The sequence below is a fragment of the Aspergillus fumigatus genome, chromosome 1 (assembly GCF_000002655.1).
Source record: "Aspergillus fumigatus Af293 chromosome 1, whole genome shotgun sequence".
Taxonomy (NCBI): domain Eukaryota; kingdom Fungi; phylum Ascomycota; class Eurotiomycetes; order Eurotiales; family Aspergillaceae; genus Aspergillus; species Aspergillus fumigatus.
In genome coordinates, this window is record NC_007194.1 from 3,274,935 (window position 1) to 3,300,512 (window position 25,578).

Consider the following 25,578-nt stretch of genomic DNA (forward strand, 5'->3'; position numbering starts at 1 on the left):
TCTGAGCTACCAACGCCACTGCGGATAGTGCACCGAGTCTGCGGCCCGCACACAGGACTGCGGTTCGACGCGGCGGCCATGATGAACGGATGAAGTATAAGACCTCGTCTCTAGATCTTTGGAACGAATCTTTCATTACTCGCAACAAAACATCCAACATGCGACTGCCACAGGCCGACGCAGACTCAGCGAGCAACATGCGATCCACCGCCACTGGCTGGAGACGACTCAGCGTTGGCGTCGTGGGCGGCGGCATCGGCGGCCTCGCAGCATCTATTGCACTGCGTCGCGCAGGCCACGAGGTAACCATCTACGAACGTCATGATTTCGCCGGGGAAGTGGGCGCGTCGATCTCGTGCGCGGCGAATGGAACGCGCTGGCTACATGAGTGGAAGGTGGATATCGCCAAGGGGGACCCCGTTGTGCTGCGCAAGCTGATCAACCGCGACTGGAAGACGGGGGAGCCTGTCAGCGTGTATGATCTAGCTGGGTATGAGGAGCGATGGGGGTACGTGTACTACATGTTCCATCGGCAGTACATGCATGCCATGTTGAAGGATTGCGCGATGCAAGAGGAGGGGGAGGGGACGCCGGTGAAGCTGCTCGTGAACCATCAGGTAGGGCTTCTGGCCCACACTCAGTGATAGAATACTAAGTGAGAGCAGTGCAAGGACATCAACCTCGAGACGGGGTTGATCACCTTTGCCAACGGCAAGACCGCGCAGCATGACCTCATCGTTGGCGCAGATGGCATCGGCTCCGCCGTGCGTGGCATCATCGGTCTCAAGCCGGAGAAGAAACCCGCCGACTCGAGCTGTCTGCACGCCAACGTACGCACCGAGGACGCCGTCCGCCTCGGGCTGGTCGATTACTCGCAGCACAGCGCGCTGGAGTACTGGGGCGGGCAGGACAACAGCTGGGACAAGATCGTGCTGTCGCCCTGCAACGGTGGCAGCCTGCTCTCGTACTACTGTTTCTTCCCGCGGGAGAAGGGCGATTTCACGAACCACACGTGGGGCGGCACGGACCGGCCGGTTGAGGAGCTGCTGGCGCCGTATCCCGAGCTGGACAAGCAGGTTCGGGCGCACCTGGCGATTGGGCAGGAGATCCGGCCGTGGCGGCTGTGGGTGCATCAGCCGTACCCGTATCTGGTCCGTAACATGGTGTGTCTGCTGGGCGATGCTGGTCATCCGGTACGTTTGGTTCCCATTTCCGGTCAGGATGCTCTCGGCTGATCGGCTGTAGATGATGCCGCACCAGAGCCAGGGCGCCTGCATGGCTATCGAGGACGCCGCTGCGCTGGGCATCCTCTTCCGGCCGGACTATTTTGACGGCAATGTCGCCGAGGCGCTGCAGGCATATCAGGAGATTCGACTACCCCGTGTTACCAAGGTCCAGGCGGCGTCGGCCAAGGCAGCAGTCAATATCAACGAGCGGATTGGTAGGCACCTCCGGTTCACAGGTGCAGCTTGATTGCTAACGTCGGCAGGTTTCTCAAGCAACACCAATATCCCAAAATACAAAGTGGCTAGCGAAAAGGACAAGCTGACGATCGAGGAGATGAATGGGTGAGTCGTGACTGTTAGTAGGTTGCCTGCACACTGTCTAACCTGTGCGTCAGATACGACATGTACAAGGATGTCGAGGAGGTTCTGGCCAAACGCCGGGGAAAGCCGTTCATGCAGCCGTATATCCGAGGTCTTCCCATCGGATTGAAGTTATCGAATGGCACTGTCGTTGGCCAGCAGCCGTCTGCTGAGGTGAAGCTTTGACTTTTCTCGTGCGTTAGATGTTATACCCTTTGCCCGATCAAAGCGGGCTTCTTGTATCGGTCTTGTACAGAATGGTGACTGCCTTTTAATAATTCTGCAAATAACCTGGTAGGACGAGGCCTCTTTGAGCGATTGTGGTCTTCTCCATAGATATTTTGAGTAAGCTAATGATGGCAATCATCTACTACAATCAGTCTACTACCAACAGATTTATATCCTGGTCAAACTCAGCAGGATACTAAAATACACGATTAAGCGCCGTATCACGTCCTACGCCAAATTGGATATGATTGGTAACGTCCTTCGGGGTGAGTGGTTGTGCCTTCTTCAAATTCTGCAAGTAAGCATCCTTGTTATGACGCAGTATCTTCAGTGTACGATCTCGAGCCCAGAAGGTCTCGCTACTCCGTAGCTTTTCAATCTCGAGGCACAGGTGCCGCCAGTCAAGGTCCTCATGTCGGATCTCGTCCAGCTCAAACAGATGAGGAGCAGCTCGACAGCGCCAATAGCTGTCCATCGGGGGGCAGTCTACGGCCTGACACAACCGTCGGGCGCTTAGGTAGTCCAATCTGTCGAGAATCAAGCAGAGAACGTCGTAAGGCAGGTTTAGCCGTGGCATCTTGGACCTCACTCGGGAGGACCGGCGCAGAACCGGTGCAGGTTCTGACCGCCGTCGCTTGCATTCTTCAATCAGCCTCCCGACGACTGGGCTTCGAAAGGGATCTACAGTTGAATGAAGATTAGAGTCAGCCACCTTTTTCCATCGATTGAGTGATTTAGTCCCGGATATGCCGGCCATCCGTACCCTGTGCGCGTCGCTTCTTGAGCCTTAAATGAAGAACCAGATACTCCTCGGTGTGGAGCTCCGTCATCCTCTCTCATGAGACGGCAAGGATGGTATGGAGATGATCCTCCGCGTCCGGGTCAACGATTCTCAGGATCAATGACCAACATGAGGCATGAACCGCAAAGGTGAATTTACGCCAGTCCACCGGCTTCGCCAATGACCAGGACCACAAAGCGACATTCCAAGGGAGGTAGCTGACGCGACCAGATGGGTCTCGATTGTCTATGCCAATGCATGCTTTGTTCCTGTCGATCGGAGCCTTAAAGTGGGCCTCTTTGGGATCTGCCAGATGTGCAATACCGGATAGTCGGTACGCCTGGCGCGATCGATCAAAATAGACTGTGTGAGATCTCAGCCCAATTCAATCGATTGAACGACACAAGGAAACCGACTTAGACGCAAAGTATCCATCCAGTCTCTCTTCTCCCGGAAGCGGTACGTTCTTTCCATCTCGTCTGCATCGAGCCAAAGCAGCTGGGCTCCTTGACCCGACTCCTTCAGTTGCCGGTAATGAGCACAAATCGATTGACAGGAGCTTATTCCGGCTTCAATGCCACATACGACACAGAGAGTGTAGTTGTAGTCTCCCATTGTGGGTATTTGGTTTGAAACGTGAAGTACTCGAACGGAAAAGTTTGATAATATCTGGATATTGATGTCATGGTGACAATGGGAAGCAATCGCGTTCTTCTGGTTCTCCTTCAATGTGAGAACCAAAGAAAGGAATATGACCGATATTATCTCTCGACACCACATCCGGATTCGCTCATGCTAGTAACTACGAAGATACGGTGCCTTTTGGAGATTTGCTTGAACCGTATTATGTGCCTCTCTAATGGTCCTTGAATAGAAGTCGGCCATTCAACCCTGCTTGCCACCACAAATCAGCTACAGCCCAGCGAGGCGCTCCGCACGGATCTGCATGAGCATCTCATGAACGATAGCAGAATCGCCCAAGATGTCATGTCTACCGATGTAGAGCGCTGGAGCAAATGTGGTCTCGTCCCACTTGTAGAATTCGGCATAGCTACCGACGGCAATAGTGCCGTATTGGAGATGCTTCCATGGCTGTTGAGACGCCATGTATCTCATGTATCGTTTCAGCTGATCCAAGCCTTTCTTCCACGTGGCCTCGTCATTCTCTCTTGCAGTGCGCTTGCACTGCGTCACAAGGAATGGACTTCTCACACGCCGAGGTTGGTTTGGCCGAACTACCCACTGGTAGCTACTCATATCGACAGACCCGCCTTCCACCTTGTCCTGGGTTCTGTGGACAAACCCATTTCTTTGCTGAAGTAATAGTTGAGAACAAGGTCCCCACACGCCACCAACCAGGGAAAATCAGCAAGCGCACAGCACACGGTGGTTCAAAGGAATGCGTGCTGTTGAAGGCTCATTCTGGCGGTTGGAAGGTGATGTCCGGCAAAAATGGTAAGGTTGTTCCCTAATTAGCTGTCTGTCACTGTCGTTGACGGAGAGCAACGTATATATACCGAGTGACTGACCAAGGGGTCCCTATTGAAGCCGGATATGTTGAGGCTACTGATGGAATGGTATACATGTTAGCAAACACTGCCATTGTGATCCCTAACACTGAGAGATAAGACATGTATGCTCATCATGATTCACTCAGACTAGGCAGCCTGGATACGATTGCTCCGAGAGAAATACTGCCCCGCAGTTGCCATTGTTTCCCAATTGCCATTTCATTATGCGTTGGAAGTGTTGCTGAACTCAATGGGAATCCTGCCCATTGAGTAAAATTATTTTCAAAATGATCGTTATCATGGCTACATAAATCAAAGTACGCCTCTATCCCATGACCTGGATAAGTCAATAGATATGGTACAATAGTCATATCTTGAACAGCCCGTCGCAGTTGGTCTTGTGTGATAAAGATTCCAGACAGCTCTAGAGTACAATATACATAGTTGAGGTGTTGGCTGCCTTTTATAATGCATATCAAAGCTGAACGGTCCTCGCTCGGATCAACAACAATATTACTCCACATATTGGTCCATGCGGACTCTCTCAGGGTACAGAGTGACAAATTGCCCTGAATCACACGCCAGTCACTGCACAGACTTGGACTAATGGGCCGATTTCTTTATTGGTCAAAGAGCACCTCAACTGGGAGACCAAGACTCCGTTATTATGCTCTCGAAACTTGTACAGGTTGGTGGATGCTTGGATTCTGATAATATTCCTTTAGGTCATATGGCTAGCCTGATACGGGCACGAGGCTTACCTGTCTTGACTGGTGATTGCTGCCCCTCCTGGACATACCCTAACATATATGAACCCATTCAAGCATATAGGCTCAGAAGAACTCGCTCTTTGATTGACGTATGGTTCTCTGGGAGATTACAGAGAACAAAAGTAGAAGATTATGCCTTCATCTCCTCCGCAATCTGCTGAATCAACTGCTTGATCTCGTCATCCGTCATAGTCGGAACCCCCAGCAACTCATTATCATTCGTGGCCCAGCCAGCCGCGCTCTCCGGCTGCGTAAGCGTCCACCGAATCATGGCCCCAATCACCTCAACCGTGACATTCCCAACCTGGAACTGTGCAATCGCCCCCTCCAGCGCCTTTGCGGCATCCTGACTCTGCACGCGCCAGCCCTCCTTGCCCAGAGCCTCCTGCGCCAGCTCGCCCACCTCCCTCTGGCTCTTCATGATACTGCACACGTAGCACGTCCTGTTCTTGGTCTCGTCCGCGCGCAGCAGAGCATTCGCCACGGCGCTGCCTACCGAGGACAAACGCGTCCAGGGAGTAACACGCGACCCGGCATTCAGCAGATCGATGCGCTTCGTGGCAATGTCGATGTTCACGAACCCCGTCCGCAGACTCAGCTCCAGGAAGGCCCCCGTCGAGATGCTGGTGTAGGTTATCCGGCCCGCGGCGCCCACCTGGCGGAGGTAGTCGTAGACCTTTGCCTTACCGGCGAACACGGGCAGCGCGCGGCAGTTTGTGGCGGCGGGGTCGATGCTGAACTCGGCGGGGATGAAGCGGTGGATGCCAGCGGCGACGGATGCGTCGATGAGGCGGATGGCGACGCTGGGGTCCGGGGTGGAGGTGGCATCGATGAAGGCGTCTTGGCCGTTTAGGGCGGCCGTTAGGGAGTCCAGGGACTCGAAGTCGACGACTTGGGCGGTTACGCTGGTGGGGAGGTTGGGGTTTGGCTTGCGGGTGAGGACGGTGATGGTGAATCTCCCAGTGTCGAGGAGGGCGGTTAGGATGTTGGAACCTGCGTTGCCGGTTGCCTAGCTAGGTTAGCAATTGATGAGGGGAAGGAAGATGAAGGGACAAACTCCTGCGAGAGCGACGGTTTTGATTGTCTGCGCCATTGCCGTACGCTGCTGCATACACAAGTGGATGTAAATGTTATCCCTTGCAAGTACTTGTTTGACGTCCACCTGGGGTTAGCTAAGAGCGGGAGGTTGGACAGCAGTATCCAGGACCTTTGCTTGTCCTATCAGCACCACATGGTCTGATGATTCTAGCCTACAGTTACCGTGGACCCTTTTACTACCATTCTAGCAGTGTTAGCATGGGGCAAATACCGATCCAGGACTGTGTCTGGATTAATTCTCCGTCGTGGGAGGTAGCTCCACAGGTGCTTGCACCACCAAAGTGAGGATCTCCTGTCAGCCATTTCTATCATCATATACGCAGGGCCGAGAAGAAGGTTATATGCTAGCTCATAGCCTGGAGCACTCGGATTACTTCTTCTATCTCTGCAGTTCTCATCCAACTACTTTAGGCAGTGTGAAAATCGATAGGAGCGTATCCATAGATCGTCTGCCACGTGTTGTTAGACGGATCGCGCTCGTTCCGTGAAAAGTGCAGAAAGGTTTGATCACGGTTTCGGCTCAACTTGGCCATGTCCTCCTCCGTCGTTCCAGGAGGACACCCGTCGCGCGGGCGAAACACACCGAGAGGCCGAATGCGTGCTTCGCCGGGGACGAGCACTGCTGGTGCCTTGGTTTCCATGTCGGCGAGTGCAGGGCTTGCGCTCAGTTTGAGATCCATGCTGCAGTCGCTGCTGCTTGGATCTGCGTTTGCTGCCTTCCCATGCATTTCTTCTAACACCATGATTCGCTCGCCCATCGTGGCGCCGATATCGCGCTTGTAAAGCCCCTCTACCTGATGCGCTTGGCGAAGAAGAGCGAGTGCTGTCCGTCGAATTGTGGGCTCGCGACACCTGACACATGTGAACCAAAGCGGAAGACCAACGCTGAGCTCAAAAGTAAATGGTGGCTGGGTGCCATCCTGCCGCGCTGAACCGCTTAACGCAATGCTAGATTGCTCAACTATCGTTTGGAAATTTGGCAGATAATCATCAGTGGTGGTCCGCGCTGGCGATATGCAGACCCCGAGCATGACGGATAACATTTCATGGTAAGACAGGAGAACAGCGCCGGTACTGACTTGCGACGGGTCTTTTGTGGGACAGGATTCCATCAGGCTAGTAAATGCCGTGTGCCAGCTCCGTAACCGAGCTGACAGAGTTCTTCGCTGATCCATCATTTCCTGGGATATACAGCAGGCATGCGACTCCATCAGATACTCTTCGCAAGCTGATTCAAACAGCGGGATCTCTATTGCGAGGATAACGATGGCCTCCCGAGCAGACTTGAGGGAGACAAAATCGGGTGTGAATGCAAGGTCAGCCACTCGAAGTAGATTGCTCACTAGAGCGCCAGCACTGAGAGTGACTGCTCCTAGTCGGACGAAAATCGGGATAATTGTATCCTTTACTACGGAGATTTTGGTTGCGGTCATGGCCCTGCAAGCGAGAATGAGCTGCACACCTTGACCGTACAAGCGTAAAGCTTCCTCCATCCCTCCTAGCATGGCCTCGATGCAGATAAATAAGACGCATGTAATGAGTCCAACAAAGGTATCTACAGACCCGCGTTCAATCCCCCGACGAACCGCAGCCACGGAGCGGGAATACCACTCCAACGCGTCTCGTTGATTTTGGTTGAGATCGCGAGCATGATCCCGACGTCGAGAGACAAGATCCTGGCCGGGATCAGGATTCTCGTACAGAGAGCTTATAGCGATCATGGCATCCCACACCGCAGGTTCACTCCGGCAAACCTGCGGGACAACCGTGCGCCAGAAATCAACGTCCAATCCACCGCCAATGGACGCTGCGGCGTACTGGAAATAGTAGGCAAAAGCGCGGCGCTCTCGCCATACTGTGTTGGACGATAATGAAAAAGAGTTGCCAAGGATGGATATTGCAGAAGCTGAGGGGAAAGATGTGGAGGATATTGTACTTTCATACTCGCATTTGCGACCAGTGCTCGTGCATCGGAGACAACGAGGCTTTTCCTCTCCACATTTGACCCTTCGAACTCTGGAATGCGGTTTAATCTCTACCCTTTCTCTGACAAGAACGGAGGCACCAACTTGCAGGTTTTACAACCCCGTTTTGATCTCAGGGGTCGTCCGATTGAACTATCTCCGAGTCGCAAATGGGCTGCCGTGCTAACGGACATAACGATAACACTCCCGAGCAGTGGCTCCCATTCTAGCCAAGTCAATACACAGGATTCAGAAGGGCGATAATTCGTCTGAAAGCAGGTGATTCTTGGTTGCATGTATGCAATGGAATAATGCGCGCGAGGATAGGAAATCTGCTGGAGGACAAACGTGAAAGTTGATTGGTCAGGAAGCGGGGACCCTGATTACCCGGAAAATCATCCAGCCGAAGCCATTACAAAGCATCCGATCTCCTTAGTAATTCTGAGCGGAATTACGCCCGTCACTTTAACCATACTGATGTCTGATGAGATGGGCTGTAGACGTCATCTTGGCGATTAATTAGCAATCAGAGTGTCACATCCCTTCTGGAGACGTTGGATTCCGACATCTCGATCGGGATTCGAGATATCGTGCGGTTTTATTATGCGGAAAAGGACAATACCGGCCATGGTTGACAAATCAGGGATAGGGATATATTGATATTGAATCGCATCATTCACGGGGATGATGAGATGACATGGTGCTACACGTGGAAGGCATAAAGCTATATTGCTGTCCATACGAAGGAACAGCGGAAGAGATCCTCAACTCGTCTATCCTTTAATCTTCAGCAACTACCAAAGACTGCATTTGCCCAATGTCGCCGAAAGTAGCCATTGCGGGAGTAAGCACATCAACCAACAGATTTTACCACCAAGCGTTGCTGACATACTTCTACAGGCCACTGGCAACCTTGGCCCGTCTGTACTCAACGCCCTGCTGAGCGCCGGCTTCGAGGTGACTGTCTTGACCAGGGCTGAAAGTGACAGAAGCAACCACAACTTCGGCCAAGCTCGTGTGGTACCCGTTGACTACACCTCCTTGGACTCCTTGACAGCAGCCTTGAAAGGCCAAGATGTAGTCGTTAACACCCTCGGCACCATCCCGCGAGACATCCATCTCCGATTGATCGACGCAGCCATCGCAGCCCAGGTCCGGCGCTTCATCCCCTCAGAGTTTGGCTCCGACACAACCAACCCCACGGCAGCCAAGCTCCCAGTCTACCAGGACAAGGTCGCCATCCAGAAATATCTGCAGCAGAAAGCAGCCGAGTCAGCAGGCTCGTTCTCCTACACGCTCCTGATCAATGGCCCCTTCCTCGACTGGGGTCTGACAGTCGGGTTCCTGCTGAACTGGCGAGGTCCAGAAGTAGAGCTATATGATGAGGGCGAACGAAAGTTCAGCGCGACGACGCTGGCAGGAATAGCCAAGGGGGTGGTTGGCATAATCAACAATCTGGAGGCCACGACAAATCGCACAGTGTACATCCGTGAAATTGAGGTCTCTCAGAGCGAGCTGCTGAAGCTCTCGGGCAAGCAGCTGCCCACAAAGTCCATCAGCACGGAAGAGCTGGAGAAAGAGGGTTATGCCGAGCTCGCCAAACCGAACCCGAACCCCAGGGCCGTTGCGTTGAATTTCCTCAGGCGAGCCATTTTTGGAAAAGGGTGCGGCAGTCTTTTCCCTGCTGAGAGTCTCAGTAATGATCTGCTGGGACTGAAAACGCTAAGCAAGGAGGAGCTGCAGGAGATTGTGTCTAGATCCACGAAGTAGTTGTTATGTAGACCTTTACTATCCTCGCAGATTGTCAGTATGCCATTTATACTAGACGATAGCCTTTGGCGGATATAACATTCTCTTGCTCTGATATTACATCGCAAACTATAACCTCATCCAAACGAAGACACACAGGACAACTACAAGCTAGGTTCAAACGGGCCCTTCAACAGCCTCAACATCTCCCTCGGATCATCCTCATCCACAATGAAGCCACGGGCATACTTCGATACCGAGGTCGCAATCACAAGAGCGATATAGGCAACATCGCCCCGAATGCGTCGCACATCGTCTCTCATCCACGGATACATCCGCAAGGCATGGTCATATTCCACCCGGTTCTTTTCATCCAGATCCGAGTACCGCAGAGCACCTATCTGATAGTCGCCATAAGCTGGGAAGGCGGGCTCATCCGGCACAACCGGGGCGTCTTTGGTGTCAGGGTCGACATATGGCCAGATGTTCTTGCACATGGACGCCAGCCGGATTTCCTTGTACCAAGCCGGCCAGTCGTTGCGTTCGGTCAGGATGATTGGCTTGGACGGAGCAGTGAGCAGCTGGCTTATGTTTTCATTCATTCTGAGTACAGGCAGATGTAGTGGATATGCCCAGATCTATTGAGAACCACATCCTCCGAGTTGTCATGAGTGAATCTCGCAAACAATGACGCGTTTCCCAGTTGCCACCGGTAATAGAGCCTGAGGCATGAAATATAGACTTTGGTAGGAGACCTAGATCAGCTGATTTGCAGAACCCTAAAGAGCATCACGCATATCACAGATGACGATTATACTTGGGACGTTGGTTGAGTATTCAGTAGAAGTTTGATACTCACAAGGTGTACGCAGGAAGATATACTACAAGGGTGGTCTACGTACTAGTTTCTCCCATTCCAACGTCGATGACCAGTACTGACAGATCTACCTTCTGCTGAGCCAACTAATAATGGGAGGCTTCCTTTTCAGGGTAGATTTTCTGTTTGATGGACTGATCAAACCACGCTTCTCCGCAGACTAATCAGATTCTCAGGAGAATTCACAATTGATGGACGACCTGCAGCAGGCGTGTTGAATGAGATTGAGACTGTGAGCTTCCGGAATGTCGTCGGCTTGGCTGGTGCAAATGTCAGCGACTATTATATTCTCTGTGCTGTTACTGATAGTAAGTGTAATTATCCTACAAGTGGGTGTCCATTGTCCCTAGTTGTATATACTGAGTCAGGTGTGTATACTCCATAGAGAGGCTGTACCAGTCGAGGACAAGGGTAATTAGTCTACAATATTTACTCGAAAAATACTCATATGAAGAATCCGTATTCAAAACATCAGCTACGTCACAAAGGAAAGACATTGACAACTCCTTATCCTTCCACCAGCGGAACTCCAGGGCAACCCAGCATGGTATACTATTGTCCATCACTGGATGCAAAATCCCTCCAATACCTGATGGACCTCGGAACAAGTCAACTAGGTTTCTCATTTTTTCGGTTGTTTTTTTTCTCTTTTTGATTTTATTGCGCAGTGTCAGTACCAGCCAAGTTGCTTGTCGCTGTCGTAGTCATATCGTCATGATTCGTTACATCAATATCCTATCAATTGTACTGAGGCATCAGAAAATATCCTCGGGCCATCGAAAATCCTCTTCCTTAGGTGGCGTCTGGCCCGAGTCCTGCATCTGTGCGTTTTTCATCTTCCAGAGCTCCCTGGCTAGCCGTCTATCTACCTTTGCAGCGGTGGCAGCTAGGTTCTTTGGAAGCGGAGGCACAGGCGGGATACGCTCGTGCAAATAGCCGCGGCTGGGGGTGGACGTTGGAGTGGTAGCGCCGGTCATGTCGTCCAGCTCCCTCAGATCTACGATCGGATAGTCCAGGTAAGGCTCCTGTTGAGGCTCATTCTCGCCGTTCGGTTGCTTCTTGTGCTCATCGAGATGGTTCTCACCGGCACTGGAGACTGCGGAGCGAAGATCTGAGCGTCGTTGCTTCATGCGGAGACATGGCGTCGTTCGACTCCGCGAGGTTGATCTTCGTCCATGGGCGGAGGGCGAGCGTGTGTTCGAGCGTCGTCGAGGTTGGTGTTGGTTTCGTCCTCGAGATTCGTGCTCTTCTGGCTGGGATTGATCCTGAGCCCGCTTCCGTTCGACAGATCCGGGACTGTCACTCTTTCCCATTTTGGTCGCTTTTCGGGGTGTGTTGGTTTCGTCAGAACGGGCGGGTTCTTCATACAGAGATTTCTTGTTAGGAGAATCCTCAGTCATTTGATGGACCTTGTCACGGACTGACTTTGGGTCCGGCGACTTTCTCTTGAGGGATGGGCTTTCCACAGTCGCCAATCCGTTTCCCTGGCTCTCAGCCATTCGTTGGATATTCCCTGACGTCTCGGACAAAGCCGCTAGCTCGACTGCTTGCGAATCAGGCACTGTTGTGGCATTATTTTCGTAGAATCGCTCCGAGGGAAGCGTTGGGAGGGCTCCAGGCACAAACGGCCGATGATAGGTTCTCTCCTGGCAGAGTGTCCTTACCGGCTCCTCCTCCTTTTCGCCCGTCAATTCGCGCAGCTCGCGTCTTGCACGTTCAAGCTTCCCCTCAAGGTCACTGACCCGCTTCAGCAGCTTGGCCTGCCTCTGTAGCTCCTTGCGGGATCGCGATTTGCGCACTTCGGGGCGATCCAAGTCCTCAGATCCTCGCTTGATGTAGGGAATGCCTAGCGACGACTTGGCCTTGCGTAGTTCCTGTAATGAACTCCGAATCGAGCTTCCAGACCCGTATCCTTCTGTGGAATTCTGTCTCGAGTGACGCCCCAAAGTCTTGCTGCCATCCGACTGCGCCTGACTCGCTCTCCGAGAATGCTGTTCCGCAACAGGCGCACTCGTCTGCATGCCCTGCATATAGCTTCCCTTGACAGTTCCCTTGTAGCCTGCCTTCTTAAGCTCTGCATACGCCTTCTCCGCCCGGGCTCTCGCGTCTCCTTCCGGCCGATGCTCGGACTGCGAGCCGCGCCAGATATCAGACACATTCCCCCAGACCCCAAACGGATTGAACGCCGATGCAATCGCCCTTCCAAACCGAAAGATACCGGATTGCCTCTGACCTGCACCGCAATCATTCTGCTCGGATGCGCCCGCGTCACCGCGTATGAAGATACTAGGCGGCTTTTCGCTCACGCTGTCGTTCATGTGCGCCTCGATGAAGCGAGACGGTCGGCCACGGCTCGATTTATCCCCGCCACCTCCCTGCCGTCCAGTTCGACGCGGTGAGCCATAACTCGAGTTCTTGAACGGCCAGCAATGATTTCCATTGTCCTTTGGTGCAGGATTCTCTTCGCCGGGTTGGAGCGGCCAATCATTTGAACGGCGCCGCTTGGATGAGTGCGCCGACGGCGAGTGGGGAGGTTGCTCGTCTAGCATAGATTCCTCTGCGTCGTCGAAGCGTCCCGATTCGTCCGACGGCCAGTCCGAGTCCGCGGCAGAGCTGCGCGAATGCTTGCGAGAATGGGACAGGTAGCCATTGGATCGTCTGTAAGTCGAATGGACGGCTTCTTGCAACTGGCGGTCTGCTTGGTGGGGGTCACTCTCCAGGTGCACCTGGACGTAGGACATCTAGCAACGAAATCGATGAGTAAAGTTGATGTGATTAATGGACCGCAACGTGGGATAGTGACGCGCAAGGGCGCGGGGACAAAGGCAATATGTAGCACAAGAAAGGGTTCATAAGACAAACCTCCGCATTAATCTCCCTCGCCGTCATGCCAGCTGACCGCCCTCAATACTCGTGGTCAATGATCTGTTAAAGATTGCAAACATATGTATGAATATAATGATACACCTGTAGTAGGAGAGGGTCTAAAGCAAAAAACCACCAATCTCTGGGGCTAGAAGGTGGGGAAGTTGTGGTTGTTATGTTATGTTGTGATGTGTTGTTATTGTTGATGGTCGTGTTTACATCCGAGGTCTGGTCAACTATGTGCCAAGCGCGCGATGGGTTTCGATTAAATAGCGTCTTCAGAGATAAAAACCACTTCTATCCATGAGTACCCAGAGACTGGAATAAACGAACATAAAGATGTTGACTCGAATGCCTCGCGTCCGGAGGGAATTCTCCATAGACTGAGACTGTTGGAAATGAATGTCTTGGTCTGACATGTGCCCTCGGTTGTGTCCAGTCACTCAGTTATGCAGGAGAACAGGCGAATGGGTCGATAGATTTCCGTTGACATGTTTCATTCTACAGCCAGGCAGATAGATCCAATTGAATCTCCAGTCTCTAACTGGAAATGTGAGATGGGAACCGTGAATTGGTTGGTACCAGATAGGCTTGGAACGCTCGCTCGTACTACTGAAAGGTTGAAGGTGATGATGGACTACGTCGAGAAACAGATTGTCTTCTCACGCGTAAGTTTACATGTGAACTGGAATAGGAATTCTGTGTCTCAGCTTATGATTGGTCGTACTGGATGAATGTTTATGACTGTCTGAAAAGGACACGGTGCTCTGACACGGCCTGCAGATTTTTGAAGCAAATACAAGGAAATAAAGGAATGAAGTAGCCAGAAATGAACCCCTGCCAAAAACATCCACCAGTTGCTGAAAAGAACCAAGAAACAAGCGGTACGAGAGCATGGCTCATGCTCGAGAGAACTATCGAGCTTTGACTGTCAGTAGGTATAGAGACACGCTCGGACAAGCTGTCAAGTAAGAATGTACAAAAGAAACTCTGATGGCGGCAACTGGTATGATCGGATAAGATCAGAGAAATGAAAAAGAAAATCCCCAGTGTCCGAGTCGAATAACACAAGAGTACAATAGAGAGACGTTGAAGCTTCCGAAACGAACATAATCTTTCCACTGGCCAACACGTTGGCTCAAAAAGTCGTCACGTAAACTGGAAATGTTCTGGGATGCACTATGGTAGCGCAGGCAAAATCTTCATGACCATTCTTCCATTCGCTCGTTTGTATGCCATCTCATCGCGCGAATCGGTGTAGAATGGAAGCCGGCCATAATCAGGCTGCTTCCGACCCATGCTAGGGTATTGATCCATATCAGGCCGCATGCCATTGTGCAGAGGACGCTCATCACTGCCGAAGGTTTCCTCGTGCGATCGCTTGGATAGCGTATGATTCGTTTCCCACAATAGACGCTTTCCAGAACCAAGGTCGTGATGCGGGCTCTGCGCGTTGGGCTGAGACGGGTGGGAATATTCTCCAGAAAGAACTTTCAGAGGCGGGAGTGAAGTTACATGGTTTGCAGGAGTCGGAGCACGAGGTACTGGAGGTTGCGACAGCGTGGGGTATGCATTCGCATCGGAGGAGCGGGAATCAGTACTTGTCTGCATGTTCGGTGCCTTTGGCGGCTCCAGGCGGAGTGGAGGTAGGGCTGCCTTGGAATAGCTTGGACGGTCAGCCGGCAGGCGTGGCTGGGGGTATGGGTAGCCAGAGGAAGTGGCGTCGTACTCGGTGCCATTGGAAGGGTTTCTTGAGTGGGAATAGGAAGGGTGTGGAGAATACGTGTTTGTGGGAGTGGCTGACTGGGGTGTTGGCGGCAGTTGGGGAGCCGGATACTGGCTTTGCGTCGCTCCGAACGAAAGGTGAGACTGATATGAAGATGTCTGCGCCGAAGTTGCTGGGCTGTGGACGGGAGCTGGAGCGGGTGCCGCGGAGGCTGCTGGCATGGATCGTTGGTATGGCTGCGCGCCTTGGAATCCGTAGTCGCCCGCAGACGGCCGTCTCTGTGCATCAGAGCCATAGGGGAAGGAGGTATCAGCGGTGGTGCTGATGCTGGTGGAACGAGCACGCTCGGCCGAATTCGCCGCGTACATGTCAGGCGTGGTGTATCTGTCCGACCGAGTAGCAAAGGCCCTCTCATCATCAAAGTCGTAATCGTCGGTGCGCTTCTCACCGCGGCGTCTCATGCGCACGTCCCGTCGAATACGAACTCGGCAGCCTTGCTCTGCAATGATGCGGCTGAGCGATGTGCTTGTGGCCAGTCCAGGGAACTTCTTGGCACTGTAGACGGTGAACGGGACCGACTTGACTTCGAGACGGAAGTTCAGATGCGCCTTTGGTGCCGATGGCTTGGTCAAGTTGGTACTCGAGTTAAGGTCAGGCATTGGCGTGTCCTTGTCCGCATCCTTGATGTCCTTGATCTCTTCGTACAAGTGGAAGCTCAACCGATATCTACCCTCGTGACGAACGGACAGGTCAGGAAAGATGAAATAACCAGCTTGCTGTGGACGGTCGAGGTACGCTACACCTGCGACCGGAACTCCTGTCAGGACCGGGCATGTTGGAGGTCCGGTGAGTCGTCCTTGAGCCATGGGACGAGCGGTCTCCAGCGTAGCGAATAGGAAGAAGTTGGCGTTGTAGGCGAAGGTTATGTCGGTCTTGTGCAGATCATCATTGGGATCAGACTCGAAGATTCGCAATTCAACCACAGGCGGAGGATCAACCGGTCGACGGTCGGCAGAGGCTGCGAGATGTCACCATTGATTAGCTCGACGTCTAGTGCTACAGCTATTGTGAAGAGCAGCTGATCTTACACTTGGCACCAGCACCACAGGCTCTTGCACGCTCCGGCTGCTGCATCACACTGAGTTTGTATGTAATCTTCTTGCCCTCACGGCTGATTCTGCTGACGGAGCTCTCCGTCTCATTCGCGGGAGGCATTAAAGGCGGTCTGGTCGCCATTTTGGCTCTTGGGTTGGATTCGAAGGAAATAGAATAACTTGGTGAGATCAGTATATACAAGAGCCAGAAATCACGGAGGTAGATGACGGCTATAGTGTTGGCATCGAATCGCTTTCGGCACTGACTTTTTTTCACATATATAATTAGATGAGCCGACAATTGACGAAGTCTTATAATATCAACGACCCGGAACGTGCATCAAGCTAGCTCCCTCCCTCCCGAATCGTTGGACTTGAATGATTTTGACAGGACGGGATGACGGACTAGGTAGTCAGTTGGCTGACGTATAAAGCCTGGGGAAATATTCGATGGAAGAAAAGTGTAAGGAAAAGAAGATAGAGAAACATAGAACAAGGGAAAACCCAAAGCCCCGGATCTGTTGCGTATTGTGTGAGCAACAGATGCGACAGCGCGGGCGTTGGAGGTGAGGAGGACGATAGAGTTGGATAGATTGAAGATGGAGAAGATATCAAAAGAGCGGGAGGGGGAATGGGACTGGGGAGAGCGAGTTGCAAAAGCCGGCTGTGCTGTTAGTCGACTTTTGGTGTGGACTAAAGAGAGGTACTTTGGTGCTAACTACACACTTTACCAGGGACTGTGTCGTCCATACTAACTGGCTGTGGTTAAATGTGGAGGTGATGATCAGTGACTTGAACCACAGCTACCGACCCTAGGGTATTCCTTCCGTCCTAGTTGCCTTTGTTAGGAGCCCACTCTTCTTTATTACCATGAAACAATGAAGTGGCTGTCGGAAATCACAACAAAGATAACCAGTGTGAAACATCGAGGATAAGCTGAGAACAGTCGAATATTCCCATCTTCCGCTAGAAGGTTCAGTGTCTAACACCTTATTGGCTTGAGCATCCAGAATACAGTACGTACTGTGTACAGTCCAGGTACTTCGTATGGGTATTGTCACCTAGGTATGAAGCACCGATGCAGAATACTGAGCCGGAGCAGTGGATCCTGGGTAAAGGTCTGGAAGACTGGAATGGGATGGTGGAGAAAAGAGGGGCAGCCATGACCGATCATTGGAGACTGGACAGGCCACCCATGCTTTAGGTTTAAGGCAGCGGTTAACTCGAATGAGCAGCCGCCGGCAACTGGTAAGCCCAGGCTGATCCAACCAGAGAGCACATTCCATTAAAGGAACATCGATAATTTACTCCGTACAATGCGCTATACCAGGGAGGGAGCCTGAGAGTGAAAGGCAGTGACTGATATATCATGCCTTCCTGAACAACTCGATAAAGATTTTCATTTCCACGTGACTTGACTTCGGTATTTGTTACTACACACGAAAATCAAGGGTTAATTTCCGATTGGGCTCTGACATAACCCAGTCCAGCGGATCGGACTCTTTGTCTCTTCCCAAAACCTGAAGTACGGGACGACGAAGAAGCGAAAGTGGTCTATGCGTCCTACGGACGCCGTCCGTCTGCAGATTTAGTCCATGGCGCTCAGGCTTCATCACTATCGGGGTGAATGAATTCTTCTCCAATAATACAGGTACATCAGTAAGAAAAATTGATTGGAGTCAACACACCTTCTAAATCTGGGATTATTACTCCATTAATATCTAGCTACCTGTCTGAGCATGCTATTTTATTCAGCAATTCTTTAACAGAGTTCAATCATGAATTTAGCTAGAGTGTCTTGTGAATCCAAAAATCCCAAATCCTACTCCTGCAACTTATCATCAGTTTAGGTCAATTTATCAGAGAGTGAAAGAGAGAATAATAATACAGCTGCAAATGAACAAGCCGTAGTGCTACTAGTCATCAGGATTGGGGGTTTTCGAGAAATGGCAGTGAGACTGGATTTGCAACCTAACAGGCCAAATCGCCTCTTCGGATGGATGCACGAGACAAATGAAGTCAGCACTAGCATGGATATCCATGTCGATTTTGGCTGAAGGAAAAACTTCCAATTGGATTATGCAGTTCACCTTTTTTAGTGTCGAGGGAGGTGATTTGATGTTAATGTCCGACTTAGCCCAATCTATTTTGGTTAAAGCAGAGTTTGTTTGGTTATGCAGTCTTGAACATGAATCATGTTGCTTGACCAAGGCGATCAGCAGCAGACTAACCAAGTCCTCGACAAAAGCAATTCCACGCGTCGATATCAAGCACAGGGGGAAAAAAATATCACAATCCTCTGTCTATACGGTCAAGAGCAATGGCAAGTTCGTGATAGTCCCACGGTCCCACCACTGTCGCTCCTCCGCTTCGCTTCTGTCATGATGATCAATCATTTCTTGGGTATCGGACGGAAACTTTCAACAAAACCCACTTCTGGCGGTCCGCACCGAATGGAGAAACGGGCCCGCCTCAAGCCGCCCATGGACATTCCTCTGGTTGGTTGTTCTTATCACCCAAAGAAAGGCGATCCAATCAGTAATAGATTAAGGGCCTGAGGTACAGGTGGTTTCCTCATTCCAGACGTCTACTGGACACGGAAATTGCCAAACATCACCTCATTGTGACACTGAGACATTATCAACTGAACAATAACCGAGGAGAGCCTCGTGCACAACTAATGATTGACTAGGGAGGCAGGGGCCTGTATTAGTCCAATATCCGCTCTCTGTATCGCTGTGAATGAAACTAATACTACCTTAAGGAGAGTTTCGTACACGACTTTTGGTCTTCGGATTTTTCTGGATTGGGACATTGCCCCGGAAGATCTGCATTTTTGCCTCAGGCTATGTTACTCTTACCACCTCGGTCACACCCGACCCGACAATCGTTGTATGGGATTCCTTACGTATCGGTCAACACTACTATGTCACTATCCAGAAAGGTATGCTGGTGCAGCAATGATAAATATATTAATAATGCACCAATCTGTCAGTCAAGGAGCGTGTCCTATCCTAGTTAATATTTCTTCTTCTGCAGCATCCAATCGTCATCCCCAATCACAGAGACATACTGTACCTAGATCTACTTTTCAATAGTCTTAAAAGACAGCTTACCAAGAAATTACCAAACACTTTACCTAAATGGTTACTTCAGGAGCTCGGCCGAATACAAACCAAACCCGGCCAATGAGTCTGCAAGGCTTGCCACGCCATTCCATTCATTTTGACATAATTCGAGTTTCTAACTATGATTGGCCCTCCAGTCATCGTCCAATCAACCAGAAATCGGCCCAGTCTGATTTCAACTACGGCATATTCCGTAGGCTCATAGCGCAGGATACCATTGAACAAATGGCTGATTTCTCAGTTCTCAATCACAAACTCAGGCACTCAGGCACCTATCAGCCCGCTGTCCGCACCCGCAGATGCAATCCCTTATCTTCGGCACGGATTACCCCCCTCGCATCAAGGATGAGAGCGATCGTCCAGGATGCATATTCCTGAAGCATGTTGCTAACCAATACCCAGACTGTCGGGTCTCTCTCAGATGAGTCTGAAAAGGAGATTCAGCATTCCAGCATTCCTGAATGTGACAAATCGCTTGTTTTAACCTTTTCTGATCAGTATCTTTTCTACTAAATATGTTTTGCTGCTTAATGGGGTGGACTGGGAGTCAACCCGCTACGGTATCTGTTCAGCATGACATGATACCACTCGTCTTACTCCGTAGTTTTGCCGATTAGGAATGAATGCTCAGCGCTATTGATGTGTCATTACGGAGAAGTCAAAACTCTGAACGCTCTTGCCGAGGACTTGGTAGATAGGGACTCCGTGCTCTCAATCATAGTAGCGCCGTTTATGCTGCACGGAGCTCGTCCCTTTCTACTTATCGAGTAACAGCTTTTGCTGTATTCTATCCAGTTTGCTCACCCTGATATTTCTCATGACGTAAAAAAGGCTTTCGGTTGTCATCTATAGGTATGATACGGCAATGTCAGGAGCAAAGATTATGCAGTACGACCGTTAAAGCTGTGTGATGCTCCGACTCAGAAGCCAGAACGGGGTCCCAAGCATGGAAATAAGGTCGTCGGATGCATGCACGGAACAGGTCGAGTCCCCAGATTCTACCCCTAGACACTTGTTTATGTCTTCGAAGCAAGCCTAGCCATATTCATTGTATGAAGCACTTCGGTGTCTCAAAGCGCCTGCGTTGTTTGGCAGCTAGCGGCAGGGAGCAGAATTTCAACAGTTGATTCCTCAAGACCTTAACCCCAATCCACGTTGTACATCACTCACAATGACACATTGACACATTGACACATCGACCCCCTTTTAAATAGTGCGCCGTTTGCATTCAGGGTAATACCCCATGGCTGTTGTGTATCGAGTGACTAGTGAGCCCTCGCTTATAAAGTTCGAATCTGTGACACGATGCCTTGATTTCGAGTCGGGAAATGTGACCTGTCAAGTTTGCATCGCAATGGCCTCGTATCCGAAGAACCAAGGTAGCACAGACAATTTCTAATCTATCAACCGAGTAGGTTAGAGCTAGATCTCCGTCGGCTTTCACCGTCTTTTCACTGGGAGGGAAATTCTCTTGGAGATGGTTGTGGCGTTGTTATGCGGCAGGGAGTACCTAGGAAGCCGATCCACCATACCTGCATACTCCACGTACTTTGGACAAGTTCGCTTAAAGCCAAAAACTCTATGAGATTGTTTACCCTACTCACTTTTTTTTTCACGATAGATGTCTTCTCTGGTTTGACGACCGTTAAGTCTGTGCGCTTCTTATTCAACCAAGAGCGAGACAGGAGACCTGTCCAGTTGTCCACTCCTAAAGTCTCCAGTCTTCTTTCAATTTTGATAAGGAATAAGGATACAGTCTACAACAATGTCAGTCGACTGGCTGAATAAATGTCGCAGTATAACTATTCATAGGTTAAGCTTCGCGTGTGACAGGTTCAACGGATGTAACCCCAAGACACCATGACTTGTGTGCATCACTGGGGTCTCAAGCACTCTGAGCTTCAATGGCACGCGCAACAGCTATTTCCAAGGTGTCCATATCCGGCGCATGGATCTTGTCATTGTCTCTCATCTCATACAGAGTCCCACCCTCCGTCCAGATCCTGCGCAAGGTAGCCACAACCGCCAGTGGATCATTCGCCTCCCAAAGCTCCTGCTCCAGCTGCTTCAGCTCTGGCAGTGACGTATACTCCCGCTCCCACTTGGCCTGAGTCTGCCGCTCAAACTCGGCTAGGATTTCGTTTGGCGTTGTGGTGAATGAGTTGACTTTGAGCGCCTGGTTGCAGGAGGCCTCGTTGTTGATGATCGCCGCTACCAGGACTTTGCCCACGCTGGGGATCGTTAGCTCGGATTACATCAGGGACAAGTCCATGCGACGTACTCGCTCATAGTTGTAAGGCTGATACGCCCATTACCATCACCAAGAAGAACAGCTTTCTTGTTCGCGACATCGAACGTTCCCGCGCGAGGGCACTTGCTTGCATTCTCCAGGTAGAGATCCGCGTACGGGCCCGTAACGAGGTAGGTGTGTTCGAGTCTCTTTACCTCCTCCCGGATAAATTTCCGCACCTGAAGCTTGAACTGGTGCGGCTTCTCGTGCGCCGACTGCGGCCCGTACTCGATGTCCGTACCGTACTCAGACGGGAAGAACCGAATGACGTTCGGGCAGGTTTCGGCAATTCGGATGAGGTTTATTTGAGCAGCAATCATGTTTCGACCCAAGCAACTCACGATTGTGTCGAATCCTGGGATCTGGTGTCAGATTGAACAGCATGGTTGGTCTAGGGAAGAGAAGTGTACCCTGATAAGCTTCGCGAACGCGCGCTTCATCGTTCAGGTCGCCGACGATGATCTCAACTCCATGGTCTCTGAGCCATTGGATCTGTTCTTTCTTTGTATTGATAGTGTTCTCGGAGGTGAAGATAGCGACGCGGTCGAAAGAAGTTGGAGCAGCCGTTGCAATAGCTTTGACGATGTATCGGCCAATGACGCCAGTTGCCCCAAGTACTAGGATTTTACGCAGTTGGCTAGGCATTTTGAGTATATGACACTTGAACCAGGTACAGACAGGGAATTGAAGGCACAGAAGAATTCGTGTTGAGGAATACAAAGTCGGATTTCTAAGCGGTGCGGAGATATCGGGTCTACTCCAGATGGTGTTTTGCGTGCGGGGGCGCCAGCAGCCAGCTTACCCCCAAAGCGGTATTATTAGGACTAGATGGGTTGTGTCTCAATCGCCATAATATATGGCCATACGACTCTGTCATGATGTTGACATTTTGCGGTTCTGGCAGTTTCTGTAAAGAGCACCTGCGGCGGTTTCACACTGGTATAGATTGCAACTCGGAGGAGCAAAAGTCCTCGACGCATCAGTAAGTACGTGGCACAATATCGAGCCCTTTTTCCAGCATCATCCATTCTTCTCATTACCCTTACATTATCAGATATCACCGCCCGTTCCTTTAGCGTGCTGCACGCGCGATTGAAACAAGCTCGTGAAGCCATCTGCCGCATTTTCTATGAGATAGCCGAAGAGACACTTGGGCGTAAGAACGATTATTTTGCTTCATGTCTTCTCACACGGAGGATGCAACACGGCCATCCAGCTGGCGCTCGATGAAGGAGAATTCTGACCAGAATAAATTGCATCTCCTCCCTCTCAAAAGCGTCGTCTTCGTGCACTGATGCTGGAGGATGAGAAGGAATATTGGATGACCATTAAGCAGTTTTGGCGGGAGGAGGATTTATCGTGCAAGATTGATGGTCCTGCAACTGCACTTGAAGGTGGCTCGACAGACAAAGACTGCTCATCACCTCGTAGTAAACTGTGAGAGTCGAATGAATAAAACTGTAAATCCTATACTCAGTGCTGTCGTTCAATGGCATAGGTACTATTTATCGAGGTGAATCCAGGAATCTGATTGGTCGCCAGCTTGTCAGTGCAACATCCGCAATTGCTCCATCGCTCACTCCCAACGTGTCGCGATCTTCTGCTACTCTTGACTCGGTCACGCTTATGGATCTGTTATCGGTCCTACCGGGCTTCCAAACACGATCATACGCTCATATCATACCCCCTCTCGAGCGAAGCAAAATTACTCTCGTCGACCTCATCACCCTCGATAATCTCGAAATCGCGAAACGTGCTCATGTTCCCCCCACAGATCTTCGCCGGTTAACCACTCATGTTGTCAAGGCGTTGCACAAAGATGTTGGATTTGAAGAGGCTTGTGATGCGGACAATGTTGACGAGCCGAGCTCTAGCAACAACATCGAAAAGTCTCTCATCCCTGGTCCGTCGACCAAGCTAGACTTGTCACGATGGAGTGCGATTAGCACTTTGGACCCTGCCTTGGATGAACTACTCAATGGCGGTCTTCCGACCGGCTATTTGACCGAGGTGACTGGAGAAAGGTGACTTACTGGACGACGTACGTCTTGTTTGCTAGTTCTGACTGTGCGAGGATGTAGTGGGAGCGGCAAGACGCAATTCCTCCTCAGTCTCCTTCTAGCGGTGCAACTTCCAGAACCTCGAGGTCTTGGGAAAGGCGCAATATACATCTCAACGGAGGCTCCGTTGGCGACATCGCGGCTCTCACAGCTCTTGGAGTATCATCCATACCTTTCGGACCTCCCGAAAGACCGCGCCCCGACACTGGATAACATCCTCTCCATCAACGCGATGGACCTGGAATCCCAAGACCATATCCTCAACTACCAGTTGCCCGTTGCGATTACCCGCTACGATGTCGGCCTCGTGGTCATCGACTCGATAACCTCCAACTACAGAGCAGAACATACATCTCACAACGTTTTGGGCCTGTCCACACGATCCGGGGAACTAGCAAGGCTGGGCCAGATGCTGCGCAACTTAGCCGTCGCAAAGAATATCGCGATTGTTGTTGCAAATCAAGTTTCCGACCGCTTCGATCCTCTCGAGGATAACGCAGCATTACGGCGCGCCGCCGCATACGGAAATACTATTGTCTCATCCTCGCCCGTATCGACACAACAACAACCGACGACACCTCTACACCGCGATTCAGCCATCGCTTCACCTCTTCCCGCTGCCCGATCCAGGCCTCCAGAGTCTGGCAATGCCGAACTATCCCCTCATATCACGATCGCACCACCGTCCTCATCCCCAGCCTTCCCCTCCTCGCCGTTCCTCGCGGACGACAACCCGTCCGAGCAGCAGCCGCAAGACTTTGACGGGTCGTACCTGATCGGCAACCCTGTGCGCAATGAGCTACTGAGCCTAATGCACCAGCAACGATTCTTCACTGGGTGGGGTGATACGCCGCAGGCTGCCGCGCCGCCTTCACCATACTACTTCTCTCGACAGTCGACGCACAAGACGCCCGCGCTGGGGTTTGTCTGGTCGTCCCAGATAGCGTGCAGGATTGCCCTGAAGAAGGAGGAGATCGCGACCACCCTCGATCCTACTTTCGAGCCAAAGAGCCCAGACCTGTTGTCACCAGATTCAGAGCCGCACGAAGCAACTAGACCGACGCCAGACAGTAAGGAGCAACAAAGCGATCACCGCGTCTTGGAAACAAGCTTAGATGTCCTACCCGTACGGCAACGGATCACGCCCCAACCGGCACCACCGGACATAATCCCCCCTCGCACGCTCCGAAGAACTATGAAACTGGTCTTTGCGCCTTGGACCGCCGGGAGGGTGACGACTACTGTCGGCAAGGACGGGAACTCTACCGTTCACGTCCAAGATGAGGTTGAATATACCATCTGGAAGGGAGGTTTGAGGAGTGTGGAAGCGCAAGAGTAGACGATAGTCAAGAATTCATTTACCCGAAGCTACTGATCCCTTAGCATCTCTGTATATCTCTGAATTTGATAGATGATTTATCAATGTACCATAGTTCATTTACAATGAAGAACTTGGCTGCCTAGACTTAGTCGGCGTGTTATGTTCTATCTCCACTAGTACTAGCTGCGGCTGGCGGCGGAAGCTCTTGTTGTGCCCCCGCATTTGAATTCCTTGTTTTCTCCAGCCTTACGACTCCTCTTCCCATATCCATCGTCCTAAGGGATGAAGCTCGTGATTGCTTTTCTGGATTGACTGAATTTACCTGTGGTCTAAAGGGACGGACTTCGAATACAACAAAAAGGACACCAACAAATCTTCGCTGGAAAGCAGAATATATGCTATGAGAAAGGGTTAAGATCATCTAGAGCACATGGCAATCAAACAGAACTCCCCGATTAAGGACAATCAACGGGCAGGAGTCAACATCGACCGAAAAAAGAAAAAAAAAAATAATCTTTTTGCCCCCTTCC

The 25,578-nt window shown here is 51.2% G+C and overlaps 11 protein-coding genes across 11 annotated transcripts; 4 read left to right on the forward strand and 7 right to left on the reverse strand.

Moving 5' to 3' along the window:
* Nucleotides 1–158: 158 nt before the first annotated feature.
* Nucleotides 159–2,032, forward strand: AFUA_1G12410 (FAD-dependent oxidoreductase; the record flags this gene model as incomplete). Its single annotated transcript, XM_747517.2, has 5 exons — nt 159–617; nt 672–1,193; nt 1,246–1,441; nt 1,490–1,568; nt 1,622–2,032. 5 exons carry the CDS (start codon nt 159–161, stop codon nt 1,770–1,772), a joined length of 1,407 nt encoding a protein of 468 aa, XP_752610.1. The 3' UTR covers nt 1,773–2,032.
* A 1,475-nt stretch (nt 2,033–3,507) lies between these two features.
* On the reverse strand, nt 3,508–4,198 carry AFUA_1G12420 (uncharacterized protein; the record flags this gene model as incomplete). Its single annotated transcript, XM_747518.1, has 2 exons — nt 3,508–3,886; nt 4,113–4,198. The coding sequence occupies 2 exons, from the start codon at nt 4,196–4,198 to the stop codon at nt 3,508–3,510; spliced, it is 465 nt and encodes a 154-aa protein (XP_752611.1).
* An 808-nt stretch (nt 4,199–5,006) lies between these two features.
* AFUA_1G12440 (aromatic alcohol reductase) lies at nt 5,007–5,987 on the reverse strand (the record flags this gene model as incomplete). Its single annotated transcript, XM_747520.1, has 2 exons — nt 5,007–5,885; nt 5,934–5,987. The coding sequence occupies 2 exons, from the start codon at nt 5,985–5,987 to the stop codon at nt 5,007–5,009; spliced, it is 933 nt and encodes a 310-aa protein (XP_752613.1).
* Nucleotides 5,988–6,381: 394 nt separating this feature from the next.
* On the reverse strand, nt 6,382–7,695 carry AFUA_1G12450 (uncharacterized protein; the record flags this gene model as incomplete). Its single annotated transcript, XM_747521.1, has 1 exon — nt 6,382–7,695. One exon carries the CDS (start codon nt 7,693–7,695, stop codon nt 6,382–6,384), a length of 1,314 nt encoding a protein of 437 aa, XP_752614.1.
* A 702-nt stretch (nt 7,696–8,397) lies between these two features.
* On the forward strand, nt 8,398–9,708 carry AFUA_1G12460 (aromatic alcohol reductase; the record flags this gene model as incomplete). The annotated part of the gene is made up of 2 exons (XM_747522.2): nt 8,398–8,782; nt 8,839–9,708. Exons 1-2 carry the CDS (start codon nt 8,756–8,758, stop codon nt 9,706–9,708), a joined length of 897 nt encoding a protein of 298 aa, XP_752615.1. The 5' UTR covers nt 8,398–8,755.
* A 143-nt stretch (nt 9,709–9,851) lies between these two features.
* Nucleotides 9,852–10,289, reverse strand: AFUA_1G12475 (uncharacterized protein; the record flags this gene model as incomplete). Its single annotated transcript, XM_747523.1, has 1 exon — nt 9,852–10,289. The coding sequence occupies one exon, from the start codon at nt 10,287–10,289 to the stop codon at nt 9,852–9,854; it is 438 nt and encodes a 145-aa protein (XP_752616.1).
* Nucleotides 10,290–10,994: 705 nt separating this feature from the next.
* On the reverse strand, nt 10,995–13,906 carry AFUA_1G12480 (putative nuclear RNA binding protein). The gene is made up of 2 exons (XM_747525.2): nt 13,427–13,906; nt 10,995–13,305 (listed from the first exon to the last, which is right to left on the reverse strand). The coding sequence occupies exons 1-2, from the start codon at nt 13,451–13,453 to the stop codon at nt 11,320–11,322; spliced, it is 2,013 nt and encodes a 670-aa protein (XP_752618.2). The 5' UTR covers nt 13,454–13,906; the 3' UTR covers nt 10,995–11,319.
* Nucleotides 13,907–14,108: 202 nt separating this feature from the next.
* On the reverse strand, nt 14,109–16,428 carry veA (sexual development activator VeA). Its single transcript, XM_747526.2, has 2 exons — nt 16,244–16,428; nt 14,109–16,173 (listed from the first exon to the last, which is right to left on the reverse strand). Exons 1-2 carry the CDS (start codon nt 16,389–16,391, stop codon nt 14,609–14,611), a joined length of 1,713 nt encoding a protein of 570 aa, XP_752619.1. The 5' UTR covers nt 16,392–16,428; the 3' UTR covers nt 14,109–14,608.
* Nucleotides 16,429–16,848: 420 nt separating this feature from the next.
* On the forward strand, nt 16,849–17,453 carry AFUA_1G12500 (uncharacterized protein; the record flags this gene model as incomplete). Its single annotated transcript, XM_747527.1, has 2 exons — nt 16,849–16,988; nt 17,288–17,453. The coding sequence occupies 2 exons, from the start codon at nt 16,849–16,851 to the stop codon at nt 17,451–17,453; spliced, it is 306 nt and encodes a 101-aa protein (XP_752620.1).
* A 3,528-nt stretch (nt 17,454–20,981) lies between these two features.
* On the reverse strand, nt 20,982–22,395 carry AFUA_1G12510 (aromatic alcohol reductase). Its single transcript, XM_747528.2, has 3 exons — nt 22,078–22,395; nt 21,659–22,022; nt 20,982–21,608 (listed from the first exon to the last, which is right to left on the reverse strand). The coding sequence occupies exons 1-3, from the start codon at nt 22,310–22,312 to the stop codon at nt 21,263–21,265; spliced, it is 945 nt and encodes a 314-aa protein (XP_752621.1). The 5' UTR covers nt 22,313–22,395; the 3' UTR covers nt 20,982–21,262.
* A 128-nt stretch (nt 22,396–22,523) lies between these two features.
* On the forward strand, nt 22,524–25,203 carry AFUA_1G12520 (putative DNA repair protein (Rad57)). The gene is made up of 3 exons (XM_747529.2): nt 22,524–23,061; nt 23,166–23,691; nt 23,749–25,203. The coding sequence occupies exons 1-3, from the start codon at nt 22,962–22,964 to the stop codon at nt 25,064–25,066; spliced, it is 1,944 nt and encodes a 647-aa protein (XP_752622.1). The 5' UTR covers nt 22,524–22,961; the 3' UTR covers nt 25,067–25,203.
* The last annotated feature ends 375 nt before the right edge of the window (nt 25,204–25,578 follow it).